Source organism: Penicillium verrucosum (assembly GCF_028828655.1).
Source record: "Penicillium verrucosum strain IBT 35672 chromosome Unknown utg000001l_segment0_segment0, whole genome shotgun sequence".
Taxonomy (NCBI): Eukaryota; Fungi; Ascomycota; class Eurotiomycetes; order Eurotiales; family Aspergillaceae; genus Penicillium; species Penicillium verrucosum.
In genome coordinates this window covers 1,420,151-1,435,038 of record NW_026643210.1, presented here as the reverse complement: position 1 = coordinate 1,435,038, position 14,888 = coordinate 1,420,151, and the positions used below count along the sequence as shown (strand labels likewise).

Genomic DNA, 14,888 nt, shown 5'->3' with positions numbered 1-14,888 from the left:
AATAGGAACAGCACTCATACTTTTCCACAAATCAATATTCAAAACCTATCAAACATCAACCTTGGAAATAACAGTAGTTAAACATAATTCTCATTAGCTTTAAATCCAATTATAATCTCAGAGCCCTCCGAGATAACTACCTTACACGAGACAACAGTATATCACCAGCGAATCAGCATTTAGATCCACTTGGTTTCTCAGCATCATTGGTCTAGTGGTAGAATTCGTCGTTGCCATCGACGAGGCCCGTGTTCGATTCACGGATGATGCACTTGCTTTTTTGTTTTTGATATCATTACCACTAGTTACAATAGTTATAAGAATGTTGGTGATTGGAAAGACAGGGCATTTGAGAAAGACAGAAATAATGGGAAAGTGACAGCATAGGGAAGTGACAGAATCCCCGCCCAGGATACATGGTATGTGCAGGTAGAACTCGGGCGATGTAGAAGCAGAGCAAGTTATTCTATCGAGTCACTAGTATGCAGAAACTAAATTGGAAAACAAGGGACCTCCCGACTTAAGTAAACTAGTGTGCAGATCCATAGCATCATGTAGATACATGTAGAAAGCAAAATAAAAGAAATTGGTAACTAAGACATTCATTCCATAAGTTAAAAGATTATTGCTTCTCTCTCATTCAACCCGGCAACATTCAAACCGGCAAGCCACCAACGAAACGCACAAGTGCCTCCCTCCAATGTAGACGGGAGAGCCAAGCACTGGTCAAATTACCAGGTCGGGCCTGAGTTTCCACGCCCGCCACGGCCACCACGCCCAGGACCACGACCACCACGACCGCCACGGCCGCGTCCACCACGTCCACCGCGGTTGCCCTGGAAGTGACGAGGTTCATCGGGGCGTGGCCCGGCTTCCATGCGAGCCAGACGTTCTTCCTCGCTCATATCAAACTTGTTTTCAATCCCAATCAGATTGCAGAATGCAGACGTCTGTGGGTTGGTGTACTCCTTTGGCTGCTCCCGTGTGTTGATCGAGACATCAGGGTCATAGATAGGGGCAGTCAGGACAAAGTCAGTTGGAATGTTCAACAATCCAACGTCAACAACGTTCTCGCGCACCCATTTTTCCTCCTCGGCAATGCGCTGTTGGTAGAATGCATATCCCTTGTGGGCAGGGACACTACCTTTGGGGTTTCCACCAAACTCGAGCTCGTCAGCGAAGGCACGAGTGATCGCCAGCCACTCCTTGTCGTACATGAGTCGCATGGGAGACTCCACTGCAGCATCATCATGCTCGGAAACTGGCTCAATCTCCAGAAGTTCAACAAAGTCATCATGGTTGTGTGGTTTGTCCAAGGTCAGGAACTGAGTCACAAGGTTCTTGATCATCGCCGGCGGTGGAAGGAATTCCGAACTTGGCTTATTCGCGGTAGTCTTGGGTACATACGACTTCTCAAGGCTGGTCGGGAGCTCGGTTGCCACTTTGCGGGCTCGATCGTCCACACCATCGCTCCACCAGGGGTCATAAGAGCGATCATCGGCCCAATTCAGAGAAATGTCGGCTTTCGGAAGAGCCTTCTCAGTCGGAGGAGACTTCACACTTGCGGCGCTGCTGGGGCTTGTAGAAACACTGATTTTGTCGATGTTATCCGCGACATCATTAGCGGTCTTGACATCCTCGGTCGTCTTGACATGCTTGGTCTTGATATCTTCGGTTGTCTCAGCAGACAACGATTCCTGCTTGGCAACCGCCTCATCGGAACAGGTATTCACGGGGCTATTTCCCTGGTTGACCTTGTCGAGGCTTTCGATGTTCTCGCCGTCCACCGGGGCGGATTCGATTCTTTCTCCATCCGCACCACGTACGAATGTCTGAATGGGACCACCTCCAATCTTGGCAGTTTCGGTGAACGTAATGTTGCGTGGGGCTTTCGGCTGTCTCGCCCTGATCATACGCATGAACTCATCTTGGTCACGCTTCTCTTTCTCAGCCCGTCGGGCTTTCTCTCCGAATTCATTCCAAGCCTTGATGCGAGACTGTTCGTCTCCAGTGGCAGTACCAAGCAATTGGTGGCCGGCAAGGGCATTGGTATTGACGTTACTTCGTGGAATTGGGGCCTTGTTGTTTGTATCCGAAGCAGGAACATGATTGGGGGAACCCAAAGAAGTGGTATCCGCACGAGGTGGGTCATGGTGCACATTGGCAGTGAAGCGGACGTGCAAATGGGCCGAAAGCCAATAGGCAGGGCGTAGATGGTTGAGGGCTTGGCGTGCAGCGACACTTCCGAGCTTTCCAGAATCGGAATCGGCCTGGAAACCTGACTTCTTGCGGAACAGGGTTGTGGAGTCTCCAAGCTTCTCGACACCCTTTGGCCAATCATGGGACAGCCCGATATCGACCTGGGTGCTCACTTGCAGCAACTTCCGGATATCCACCTCCCGGGTGTGGTAGATTGAAGAAACATCATCCCTGTTGTACGGCAGCCGTTCATAGTGGGGCTTCCGGTAGTCGTAACCTTTCCAGATGCCCGACATTCCCGAGATTCGGAGAGGTCCAAAGCGGACGATGTTGGCTGCTCCCATGTAGTAGATGTTGGGGGCCACCCAACCGCCATAGTAGAGCTCGGACAGGTGATTGCTGGCCTCATGATTGCCTCCGATGAACAATGTCAAGTAAGGAGCAGTACGGGCACCACTGTAGTACTCGTGAAAATCGCCAATCTGCTTGAACTTGTCGGGAACTGAAAGACAAGTCGCATCATTGGCGTTACGCAAAGCCTGGTTTGGTCAGTCAATATTGAGCTCGTGTGGAATGAGGTATGACAGGGAACCCACCTGAAAATCTCCACCAATGATAACGAGATCAACAGAGTCCCAACCTTTCTCAGTGGCTTTGCGATCCACAGTCTCATAGATGTCATTGAGATTGCCATGACCCTGTATGAAATGATTAGCAATAAGCTATGAAGTGGGATATGTCACATGAAGTGGGGTGGTTGTCTCCATGCATGCAATGTCACTTACGCAGCCTTCCACGGCAATGCGAACAGGTGCCATCGTGGACGAATCCAACTGAGCTGTCGGATTGTGATAACACAGAAAAAGAAGACAAACCTCAGAATGAGGCTGTCAGAAAAGAAAATCTCAAAGTAAACCCCTGCGATAAAGTCGATGAAAGCTGCAGGAAAGAAAATAAAAAATGAAGCAATTTGAAGAGTGAGAGAGGAGTAGTGGGTAGAGAAGTTGGGGAAAGGGTAGAGAGCAGAGAGATGTAGATGGGAAGAAGCGGCTGGGTGGAGCTGGGTTTTAAGCTCCCGCGCGGCAAATCTCTGAATAGGAAAATAGCAAACGGGCTGCCCTATTGTCTTTTCTTTGTTCTCTTTGTTCTCCGTTTGCCTCCTATTGTCTTTCTCTATTCGGTTGATTGTTGTTTGCATTTTTGAATTAAATTCCCTTTACCTGAATAGGAAAGACCACACAATGTCTCACATCGATCCTTCCTTTCTCATTCAGGCTGTCTCGGCTGTTCCCCTCAGTTCATCGACATCAGCTCATCTGTTAGCGGTGCACACCCGGCTTCTCCATGAGGAGTCCAAGTCATTGAGTGTCCTACAGAAGAAAGATCACTGCGGAGCCTGTGGTAGCATTAGAAACGCCCAATGGAGTAAAGTTACTAAAATCAAGCCGAAAAAAAGCAAGCCTTTAAGCTCTGGATCGGCATCTGCGGGTGCCACAGTGTACAAGTGTTTACGCTGCCAGCAGCGGACAGTGCTACCTCGAAGGAATTCAAGGAAGCCTGTCTCGAAACCTTCATCTGGGGTAACTACGGTTACATCTACTCGAGGGTCAACTCCTGTAGGGGTTGACGTGAAAGGTTCGACGCAGGCCTCATCGGATCCCAAGGCAGGTGACAACCAGAACAGCAAGAAGAGAGCCAAAGCAAGGAAGCAAGGTGGCCTTCAAGCTCTTCTAGCCTCCAAACAACGTGCCCAACCGTCACTCGATCTGCTCGACTTTTTGCAGTAGAGGTCGCGCACGTGAGTTTATTGCCATATCGGGACTAGCGCGGGGCAGCTAGCTTGCCTACGACTCTAGGCTCCGTGACGGTGATCCCCCCGACACAAACGTCTCCAGCGCGTGTGTCCGCAGAGTCGACCCGATTTCTCTTTACTTATTTCACTTTACTTATTTCATATTGTGCTTCCCACCTTCGCCATAATGTCGTCTTACTCCGATGACGACGAACATGATCCCCAGGCGGACGAGCTCCGCGAGACCGCCTTGGTCACTCTTGAGGCGCTGATCAGCTCCTGCAACAAACAGATGCAGCCTTACCTAACGAACACCACCCGATCAGCTCTTCGATTTTTAAAATACGATCCAAACGTTGCCGAATTGGAGGACGATGAGGAGATGGGCGGCACACAGGACGATGGGAGTGACGATGCCACGGAGGATCCCGACCTGGAAGACGATGAATTCGCCGACTTTGAGGAAGAAGGAGGCTACAGTGACATTGACGACATGAGCTGGAAGGTACGCCGATGTGCTGCCAAGCTTCTCTACACCGTCATCTCTACCTACGGGCTTGGTCGCGCTTCGGACGCTTCCGCCTTGTTTCAGCAAATTGCCCCAGCTCTGATCTCCCAAATTAGCAGGGAAAGAGAAGAGAGTGTGAAACTTGAGGTAGTGTCGACATTGACGGCGCTTGTTAGGAAGACCAGCGAGGGTTCCATGATCGTCACATCCAATGACTTCCTGGAGGCCGTGGGGGGTTCGAAGAATTCCCGCAAGCGCAGACGCCAAGATAGTGATGCGTCAATGATCGACTTCGAACCGAGTGCTGGAACCTCGTCAGCGATGGATTCTCCTGCTGTGCCATCGTCCCCCAAATCTGGTTCTCAGGCTGATCTGGCCCGCTCTGTACCTTTGATTGTACAGAACCTTGTCAAAGTTTGGAAGCAGGCTTCGATTCCGCTCAAGCAAGCCGCTATCATTCTCCTCAAAAGCCTTTCCCTGGTTCGTTATGGTGGTCTCGCTGACCATCTTCAACAAATTGAAGACCTCATTGCGGATGCCCTCAAGACCTCATCTCTCTCCAGGGAGCACAGCGGCTCATACCGGGGCTGCTGTCAGTGCAGGTACCCTCCAAATTGAAACCCTGGGTCTTATTGCTGTGATCGCCGAGACACATCTGTCCGACGCGCTATTGCCGTTCCTGATTGCCCTGGTGCCTGGAGTGGTCGGGGCCGTCAACGACCGCAACTACAAAGTCAGCAGCGAGGCATTAGGCGCCGTGGAGCAAATCGTCAAGGCAATTACGCCCCCACGCGTATCTGCCAATCCTTCCGATGTCACTCTGCAGCTGCAGAAGCTCTATGATGTTGTCCACTCTCGAATCACCGACACAAGCGCTGATCTCGAAGTCCGGCAACGGGCGATCCATGTGTTCGGTGTGATTCTCGCACGTACGTCAGGAGAACGAGGTGTAGCGTTCCTTTCATCCGATAAGAGATCTAATGGTCTGGCTGTTTTGGTCGACCGAGTGCAGAACGAGACAACTCGTCTGTCCGCTGTTCGTGCGGTCGATGATGTCGTCGTTCTTGCCAACCGCAAGCAGGACGTTTCCAGTGATTGGGTTAATAATGTCGCCCTTGAGCTGGGATCGAATTTGCGCAAATCCGATCGTGCCTTGAGAGGCGCGTGTTTGGAAACTCTCCGGAGCCTTTCCATGAACTCGAATATCAGATCTCACCTCACCCCCGACACGATCGCCACACTGGAGAATGCTGCTTTGCCTCTTCTCGCTGCAGCTGATTTCCACACACTCACGCCCACGTTGATCATTATTGCCAAACTTGTCCCTGGCAACGCAAATCTAATGGTCAACGACAGTTTGATCTCTTCTATCTGCTCAATTGTGACCAAACCACTCGTCGGTACTGTTCTCAAAGCATTGTTGCTGCTGGTCAAAGTCATTGGAGACGAAGGTGCGGGTGCTAGTTTGATGCAGAATCTTCTCCGTGGCGTTGGGATTACAGGGGACACATCAGTGGTCGGAAGAGCTGTTGGCACCCTTCTGGTCCACGGTGGACCGAACCTCGGAGTCACAATGGAAGATTTCTCAACGGAACTTAAGACTGCACGTGATGATAGCCGAAAATGCCTTGCCCTTGCTATCCTAGGCGAAATCGGCTTGCGAATGGGCCCAGAGTGCTCGTTGACCCCAGGTATCTTCATTCCCCATTTCGAATCTCAGTCAGATCATGTGCGCTTGGCGGCCGCCACTGCCCTCGGAAATGCTGCCGCAGGTAGCGTCAAGGCTTATCTCCCAATCATTCTGAATGGGTTGGAAAAGTCAAATGCTCCAAGCTATTTGCTTCTCCATTCGGTGCGAGAATTACTCCAGCACCCCGAGGTTGTACGTCCGGATCTTGCACCGTCCGCCCACAAACTGTGGCACGCACTCCTTGTTGTGTCCGAAGAGGAAGACAACCGGGCTGTCGGGGCTGAATGTGTGGGCCGCCTGGCACTCCTTGACCCTGGTGCTTACATTCCCCACTTCGGAGTAAGTCGTGCTCATTCCTATCATGTTACCAATACTAACCTCATGCTTACAGGAATACCTGGCCAACGATGATCCGGCTGTTCGTGGCGTCGTGATTTCGGCATTCCGCTACACTCTTGCTGATTCAAGTGATGCTTACAACGATGTACTGCGACCGTTGATGGTGCCCCTTTTAACCAACATGCTTGGTGATAGTGATTTGGGCAACCACCGGCTTGCGTTGACCACTCTTAACTCTGCAATCCATAACAAGATGGATCTTCTGCTCCCTCACCTCGAAGAGCTGCTGCCGGCTGTTCTCGGTGACACCAAAATTAAGCCAGAGCTCATTCGTGAGGTACAAATGGGTCCATTCAAACACAAAGTGGATGATGGTCTCGACTTGCGAAAGGTCAGTATCTCTTATTATCCACCATAGACCCCCACTGACATCCACGTTTACAGAGTGCCTACGAAACCCTTTATGCCTCGCTCGACACTTCCTTCTCCCGCACCCATATGGCCGACCTCTTTGACCGCATCGTCGCGGGTATCGATGACGAGCAAGACATCCGTGCAATCAGCAATCTCATGACATCCAAACTCATTAAGATCGCACCGGAGGATACTGAACGGCGGCTGGATGATTTGTCAGAGCATTACACCAGTGTGCTTTCCTTCAAGCCAAAGGAAAATGCCGTCAAACAAGAGTTGGAGAAGGCCCAGGAGGCATCGCTCGGCATTTTGAAGATTACTAGAGAACTGAGCAAAGCGTTCCCCGGTGCGGAGGCATCGGGTGATCTTCACAAATGGAAGACATACATGGAGTGGGTTCGGCGAGCATTTTCCTCGCAGCTGGCGAGTTTGGAACTGGAATCCTGAATTTGTTACAATGGAACTAAAATCCCGGACAGTTGCAATGATTCCATGCGATCAAAAGTGCAAGGGGGAGCCCTTTTTTTTTTCGCAATTAAGCTAGCTTACGACATAGCTCAATGAAACACATGATCTTAATATCGCTACGCTTGCGATCTTAACCTTGTAGATAACTTCTAATAGGAGACTTATTTCAGATATACGGGCCTTACACTATGGCTGTTGTTGTCTTTTTCTCTCTAGCCAGAGAGTGAAAGGCACCATCAGGACACCACTAGGATACCAACATATGAAAGCGGAACTATCTTCTAGTGCCGGCACCCTAGTTTCATCCTGACTTTACTGACCGTGTCTTCTGCCAGGGTATATGTCTTAAATTCGAAATCAGGTAATATTCATCGTAGGCATTTCCAAACATCTTGATTCATTTCCTTCCCTTTTATTCATTTTCCTTCCTATACCGCCTCTTATCATAACCAACCAATAACTCACTACTTGAGAAGAGAATAGTCACTGCCACTTCTTTCACGCCTCCTCGTCCTTGATCGGTGTCGCTTCAGGAGTCATCTCAGGCGTAAGCTCTCCAGGGAAGGGCTTGCGCGCCCACACACGACGTCTAAACCAGAATCAGCATGACAGTTCCCTCCACCACACCACGGGCTTACGCCAAACTCACGCTCTCTGATAAATATGATATCTCGGATTCTTAAGCTCCGAACGAACCTTCGCCAAATAAACGGTAACCTCATCCTTGGTCCAAGGACTCGGCGCACCGAAATGAGTAAGCAACCACATACACCATCCCTCCATACCAGAAATCCAATGCTGGAAATTCACCACGCCCGCCTCTTTATATTTCTGATCTCGAGCCCAAGGCCCAATCGGCCACTTATACGCCTTCTCCTGGATATCCACAAACCCAGCCTTTTCTATTGTGCCGCGCATGGTGTCGAGGGTATCCAGCGAGAGTCCGGCGCGCGCACCACACGCGTCCATAGTCGAGCCCCAGGTTCGCAGGATGCTGTCTGCCGGTAGGCTGTCGTCGTCGCATTGGATGGATGTACAACCCTCATATTGTTCGATCCAGCCTCCTGGTCGTAGATTTCTACGAGAGATCGGGTGTTAGTGCATATGGTTGCGGATATGGATGGGGTTAGGACATGTGGGTGCTTTACTTGAAGGAGGCTTTGTAGACGTGATCCCATCCCGCGGTATCGAATGAGCCAGTCATAATTCGCATGTGGATTAGATCGAGTGGGGTTTTCCAGGTCCATTCTTCTAGGACGTTGTCGACTTCGAGAATGCAGTTGGGTGGCATCCATGTAATGGGAGGTGGGAAGAGGTCGACTCCCCGGACAGTTGCTGTGTGGTTTTATTTTAACACCTTGTCGATGTATGGGGGAGGGGTTGGCACTCACCAGACGGAAACATGTCGGCAACATCACTATAAGTTAAGTGTTATATTGGTATAAGTCCTGTCTGGTATGGGACAAGGAGAGGGTTCTTACATAGCCCAGTTACCCTTACCCGTTCCGATATCGAGCACATGTGTAGGGTTCTTGCCAACAGGCGATCTAAATAGCGGGTTCTCTCGTTCCGAATCTAAGACAAGAGCGAGCAGATGACTGAGAGTGTTAAGGGTAAGAATAATAATGACATATAGAAAGGGGTTGTCATGCATACCCAGCTTCATAGGACTCAAATGCGAGGTCATCGGCAGGAATCCTAGTGAGAAACGAGCATCAGTTGGCGGTTTCTTTAATGTCGGATGCTATGATATGCATACAGATATTCTTTGTCGCTCAGCGTTTGATACCTGCAGGTAATAAGTACATGTAAGCGATGGGCCGAGTCTCTCCGGGTGTGTCAATATGCGATGAAACCATACCGTCTACCATTTTCCATCAAGCCATTATAGATCGAGGTACCAATAGACGTAGTCTCCCTGTGTAGTACATGTCATGTTAGAGACTAATAACATGAAACAACGAGGGAAATGGGAGGATTTACGACTGGCAATCGTCGGCATAATTGGCTGAAAAGTAGACATCCGCATCCTATAACATGTTAGAACAGCGAGGAGAAACTGACGGATTGACATACCACTTCAATAACCTTCGATTTCGGCATGGTTCGATATCTAGCCCCTTAGAATGATGAGGAAGGAGAGTGAAGGGAGGTTGGGGTGGGCAGTTGAAATGCGAACTGGTACTAATGTCCAACGGTTTTCAGCCGTTCCGCAATCCTGTCGCAGTTTCAACAAATGGGATTGGGTGATGGGACATAAGCGTGGTGTCATGATCCACGGCTGAAGCCTAAATGGGGCTGGTGCAGTGTTAGCCCCGTTTTGCGGAGGTTCCCGTTTGACGATCATTGGACCTTTTGACTACGGGCCACTAGTTACCTAACAAAGTAACTATGTCAGGGGCTACCAGCTCGAGGATACTCAGAAATTATAGAATCGCATTTTTTCCAACTTTTATTTACCCTCTATATGACCTCTACAATTGAGCCAATACCACTCCCTACAGGGTTCCTTGACGAAAATAGAGCGAAGGCCTGGTGTTCAATCGCCGAAAGCTTAAAGTTCTACTACTAGGTCCTATGAGCCTGAGGCACCAATCTGCGAATAGCCTCATGATAGGGTATCCTAAATATCGTAACAGCCCTCTTAGTTTAAGAAGCTTCCAACTTTGGAAGGTTCTCAATTAATTACTCAGCCGGTACAAGCAATTAAAGTACTTATCTCCCCTCCCTCTCCTCTGCGAAGAAGCCCTTTGCCGGCTTTACAACCACGTACGCGCGCCTCGCCAAAGTGTGGTGGTTATAGAGAAATAGCGCATACAATTAATAGATATCTAGCTAGATAGATAATTTTAGTATTTATAGCGTTTTGGTAGAAATATATCTTATGTTGTATACATTTCAATTTAATTTAATAAGTTGGGTTGGGTGGCTTACATCCATGCCCACTCGCTTACCGAATACATTAACGTATTTCACGGATAACACCACCGAGTTGGATAACTATGTCTCAGCTACTAGACCGAACTTGAGTGATATATATCCTGAACGACTTTTCTGAGTATCCCCGATCTGGAACCCATCTCAGTGGTACTGGCATATCTTACGTGGTTTTTGACTGCTTGTTCTCTCTCAGATTTGTCTCTCTAGCAGAAATATTCGCATATTTGCAAGTCAACCCTTCGAATAGTGCATAAAGAGTATATGAAGACCTTATCAATTTAATTATATCGAGAAAATCTGACAAAATGGAATTCTCTAGTATAGAGCACCTTGGCTGTATACCAAGTTGTGCCAACACTAACCACCAATCCGCACGTTCCTGCGAAGGAAGACCTTTGTCGATAGAAGTTTGATCTTTAGCAGCTGTCTGTGTGGCCATCTCCTCCGTTCTTGCACCGGTATCCGCACTTCTCGATAACTTTGATCTCGCCATTGGAGCCTCCAAGGCAAGCGAACAACGCGTTGTCTCTGGTCACGCCAGGGAATGAAGATTGAGCTGCGGCAACCGCATTCCGGATCTGGATGTCGTAGTTGCCTTAACATAGGTTCAGTATTCTGCTTCATCGTGACTCAAATCATATAAATTTGCCTCACTAACCTCGGGTCAGAAGGGCAGAGGAACAGTAATCGAACTGCGTTTGGCAGTTCTTAGCCACACCAAGAGATGCAAAGGCAGCCACGGAGGCAATGGAGAGGATGCTGAGCTTAACCATGTTTTCGGTAGAGGAGAGTGGTTTTTGGAGCTGCTAAATGATTGGAATGTCTGGAAAGTGATGGTGAGAAGAATTAGAGGCGATGGGAAAGGGGTATTTATAGCCCGCATATCCTCTCGGTAAACCGCGATGGTCGTATTCTACAGAGCAGGTATCTCGCCCTTAGTCTCTATGTAAACGAAACAAGTCCCTTGAAAGGATCAAGAGTACATTAGTGCGTCCCTCGACCCCACACTCTGGCCCCCGTTTGAAAATCTGGAAATCGGAATATGAGCTATTGATCCCCGGGGATGGGGCTCTATCTCGTATTTCAGTGAAACCCTGCTAGCGGCGTGAAATCTTAGACTCCCCCCATAACCATCCGATGTAGCCGTACAGTACTTAACTTATGCATTCACGCCTCTGTAGACATGAGGTTGAATGTAAACATGGCAGTCAGGTCAACTGACTGTTGAACATCATCTCATGCATGCATGTTTGCCATTTGCATGTTTGCCATTTGCATGTTTGCCATTTGTTTGTTTGTTACTTGCTTGTTTGCGACAGAATGAGCTTTCCTTAGATGGTTGAAACAGGGTATATATACCCCTGCATTTCTAGCGCTAATAAATAATGATTCCTTTTCTGCATTCTCCCCCACCGTACTAATATATCCAACACTAACCATATAGAAATCGGAAGGTTCAGTGAACTAGAGGACGGAATGCGATCTCATGGTAGACTAGTGCACTGGGATCAGGAGAAGGTATGAGTTTATCCTCCTAACAGTGCAAGCTCACCTCACTGCCCGCTATATTAGGAAGCGCGTTACCACTTTTGTAACCCATCAAGGACTTGTAGATAGATATATCTAGGAGCATAGGATCATATACGCAATTCACCCCTCTGTGCAGTGGGTCCCATCAATCTTAGTCATGCTCATTGTTCACTCAGTATTCACTGAGTACAAACTAGTTTCACCTTTCCTTGATACCCTGGTAATGTCTAGGTGTTAGGAACTGCACGTGATCTTCTGATCCAAGTAGATTGGTTGACTCTCGGACGATCGAGATCCTAACAGGGAAGGGATCCTCGCCCCGACGCATGGTCTACTAGGGTTGCCGCTAGTCGGGGGGGCCGATTGGTCACGACTCACAATGGATCATGGCCCATCCGGCTATGAGGCTATGGCAGTAGGGTCAGCGAAGCTTGACAACTCATTTGATTTCTAGCTACTTGACCTTAGACACTTGCCCCTTCAAGTAGGGGCACAATTGGACTTAGGTCCTTAGACTGAAGCTATCGCTGGCCGCATTAACAATAATAGATCAGTATCTAACGACGTGGCCGGCCAACCATATAGACAATACCATTTGTTGTGAATTGATTTACTCTACCTAATAGTTACCTCGGCAAAGCTGGCCAAAAGGCTAGTGATAGTCAATGTAACGTTGTATACGCTAAGTACTCCGTACTGCTGGTTTACTCCTTGAATAATATTAACCAGTGGGGTCTAGCTAAACAATCAACTAGGGTTAGGAACCACATATCCAACTTTGGAGCCTCTATGTCGACCTTGTAGAACCCACTTCTAATGACAATTAATGAGAAGCTATCGTGAAGGTTGGAGAAAGATACTCCGTGCTGAGAAGCCTAGCACAGCTTCTATTGAGTATTATGGAGAACTATCCTACAAGGTACGAGTGTGGAAAAGGATGGTCCGAGGCCTGAAAAATGTCATAGAAGATCGGTTTGGCACGGGGCTTTGTCACTAGGTGAAATGAAATTTTGTTGTACGCTTACGGGGGTGGCTTGGTATTTCCAGAAAAAAAAAAAAAGAAAAAAAAAGCGCGGTGGGGTGGAGACTGTTGTTCTACTGCACTTGACAGAGAACTACTCATCCCCTACAACATACAAAGAGGGGAGCAATAGGAAGAAAAGCGAACATTTGTTCTTATACGGCAGGAGGCACAGATCTCTTACTTTATTAAGAAAGAATTCAAGAAGCTATATTCAAACCCCACAATAACATCCTTCCTTTAATACATTCGTACGTAGTGGAGATTTTATACATAGTGGAAAGCGTTTTTCTCGCTATTAGACAAACTCGTAAACAGTCTAGATCAAACAGCTCATATTCTAAGAGCGCCCTTCCAAGACATCTTTAGAAACATGCCCACCAAAATTGAGGAACGGATGCTCCGTAAGCTCACGAGCAGTTTTCCTTTCCGATGGAACCCAGGTAAGCATATCCCTGGCAAATGACAAGAAAAGCTCCCTTTCCGAGTCATCAATAGATGGGATAGTATCCTCCAGCTTCCGATTTGGTATTAGTTCCTGATGAAGGAATTTCCCTACCACCAACAATCAGCTAAAATAGCACACATGCTGGAACTTAGAATAAAAGACTCACCTTCTTTATCGAAGTAGGGACCGCCAAAGACCTCCCGGGCATTCTTGCACGGCTTTCCGACCTCAATACTAACCGTAGAAGCATATTCAACCTGTGACATATAGTCTGCTCGCTCAATTACCTCCTTAGGTGGTGGACCAAGCAGAGCAATAATTTCCGCCAGATGTGATTTGGGATCGTATCTCCCATTAGCATCTTCCACCTGAGTGAATAGCTCGGTGCCTTCGATAATGTTCCAAACCTTCGAAAGAAATGTGTTAGTCTTGATAGAATGTATAGGCATTTATACTCGAGCTTCTTACAAGCACACCAAAGTTCCATATATCTGCACTGAAATCCCAACCATATCCAAGGACAACTTCCGGTGCGCGGTAGTAGTTTGGTTGTATAGGATAAATAAAAACAGGTTCGTTTTGTGACTTCGTTTCTGGATCAACGACGAGCTGCCATGCCGAGCCGAAATCGGTTATTTTAGGGAGGACATTTCCGACATCCTCGACGTCCATTGTCCCAAAACTATCGTAACTTTGGTAGGTGGTGTGGTTGGCTTCTGGACTAGTCTTGTAGTGCATTGGGAACTTGAGGACTTGGTCTTGAATGAACCTAGGGATAGCCTTCCCATTCTCAAAGGTCATCAGTATATTTGCGAGCTTCAGGTCTGGAGTGAATTCCCTGATTAGTAAATGCCTTATTCAGAAATTCACTGGGATTCAACGAGTATTACTTGCCAGTATGAACGAGTCTGCACTCAGTATGCAGATACTGCAGCCCGAGAAGAAGCAAATGAATATACGCTTTTGCAACCGGAAGAGGCATTCTTCGGCTCTCGAAACGTTTCTGAAACACTGTCATTGGCTCCCGCAGTGCCTCATATACAAGACAAAGGTGTGTCTTATCTGAGCTTTTGAGCTCAAAGCTTTCCAGACAGTGGCGCGTAATTCCATACCCTTGATGTGAAGGATTCTTTCGTGCAACCGTTTGCTCGATCTCAAGAAGATTACTCGCTGATTGAGCACAACGACTATTCAAAATCTTCAAGACAACTATTTTCTCAGACTGCCATCGGTACCTAGTGACTCAAAGGCTCCAATTAGCCTCGGACAGAATTGGCCCAGAAACAAAACGTGCCTTCTAATATCTCGCGCTAGCCATACGGTCGAACTCGTGCCCCAGCCGACCTTTGCTAGTAACTGGTAGTTGTTGGCAAGTGTCTCGCCTGGTCTTGCAGTGTAATAGTCTTTGGGTTTGTAGTTCGGCCATCTTTCTTCGTCGACGACCGCGTGGGAGGGTATGGCAAAGGTAGGATCTGTAGGAGGGAGGTGGAGAGGTTTAGTGCGCAGCGAAATGAATGTGCGCTTTGTCACGCGACTCCC

At 48.3% G+C, this 14,888-nt stretch overlaps 6 protein-coding genes across 6 annotated transcripts; 2 read left to right on the top strand and 4 right to left on the bottom strand.

Moving 5' to 3' along the window:
• Positions 1–141: 141 nt before the first annotated feature.
• On the bottom strand, positions 142–3,017 carry N7516_000536 (RNA lariat debranching enzyme; the record flags this gene model as incomplete). The annotated part of the gene is made up of 4 exons (XM_057213258.1): positions 142–301; positions 736–2,738; positions 2,796–2,897; positions 2,985–3,017. 4 exons carry the CDS (start codon positions 3,015–3,017, stop codon positions 142–144), a joined length of 2,298 nt encoding a protein of 765 aa, XP_057075141.1.
• A 423-nt stretch (positions 3,018–3,440) lies between these two features.
• On the top strand, positions 3,441–3,986 carry N7516_000535 (ribonuclease P Rpr2/Rpp21/SNM1 subunit; the record flags this gene model as incomplete). Its single annotated transcript, XM_057213257.1, has 1 exon — positions 3,441–3,986. The coding sequence occupies one exon, from the start codon at positions 3,441–3,443 to the stop codon at positions 3,984–3,986; it is 546 nt and encodes a 181-aa protein (XP_057075140.1).
• A 192-nt stretch (positions 3,987–4,178) lies between these two features.
• canA (putative cullin binding protein CanA) lies at positions 4,179–7,389 on the top strand (the record flags this gene model as incomplete). Its single annotated transcript, XM_057213256.1, is given in 4 exon segments — positions 4,179–5,091; positions 5,102–6,528; positions 6,581–6,919; positions 6,973–7,389. 4 exon segments carry the CDS (start codon positions 4,179–4,181, stop codon positions 7,387–7,389), a joined length of 3,096 nt encoding a protein of 1,031 aa, XP_057075139.1.
• A 519-nt stretch (positions 7,390–7,908) lies between these two features.
• N7516_000533 (class I SAM-dependent methyltransferase) lies at positions 7,909–9,513 on the bottom strand (the record flags this gene model as incomplete). The annotated part of the gene is made up of 10 exons (XM_057213255.1): positions 7,909–7,999; positions 8,060–8,488; positions 8,559–8,745; positions 8,802–8,827; positions 8,892–9,008; positions 9,067–9,108; positions 9,170–9,199; positions 9,272–9,328; positions 9,394–9,440; positions 9,487–9,513. 10 exons carry the CDS (start codon positions 9,511–9,513, stop codon positions 7,909–7,911), a joined length of 1,053 nt encoding a protein of 350 aa, XP_057075138.1.
• A 1,253-nt stretch (positions 9,514–10,766) lies between these two features.
• N7516_000532 (uncharacterized protein) lies at positions 10,767–11,123 on the bottom strand (the record flags this gene model as incomplete). The annotated part of the gene is made up of 2 exons (XM_057213254.1): positions 10,767–10,945; positions 11,009–11,123. The coding sequence occupies 2 exons, from the start codon at positions 11,121–11,123 to the stop codon at positions 10,767–10,769; spliced, it is 294 nt and encodes a 97-aa protein (XP_057075137.1).
• Positions 11,124–13,241: 2,118 nt separating this feature from the next.
• Positions 13,242–14,150, bottom strand: N7516_000531 (uncharacterized protein; the record flags this gene model as incomplete). Its single annotated transcript, XM_057213253.1, has 3 exons — positions 13,242–13,456; positions 13,516–13,756; positions 13,818–14,150. The coding sequence occupies 3 exons, from the start codon at positions 14,148–14,150 to the stop codon at positions 13,242–13,244; spliced, it is 789 nt and encodes a 262-aa protein (XP_057075136.1).
• Between the last annotated feature and the right edge of the window lie 738 nt (positions 14,151–14,888).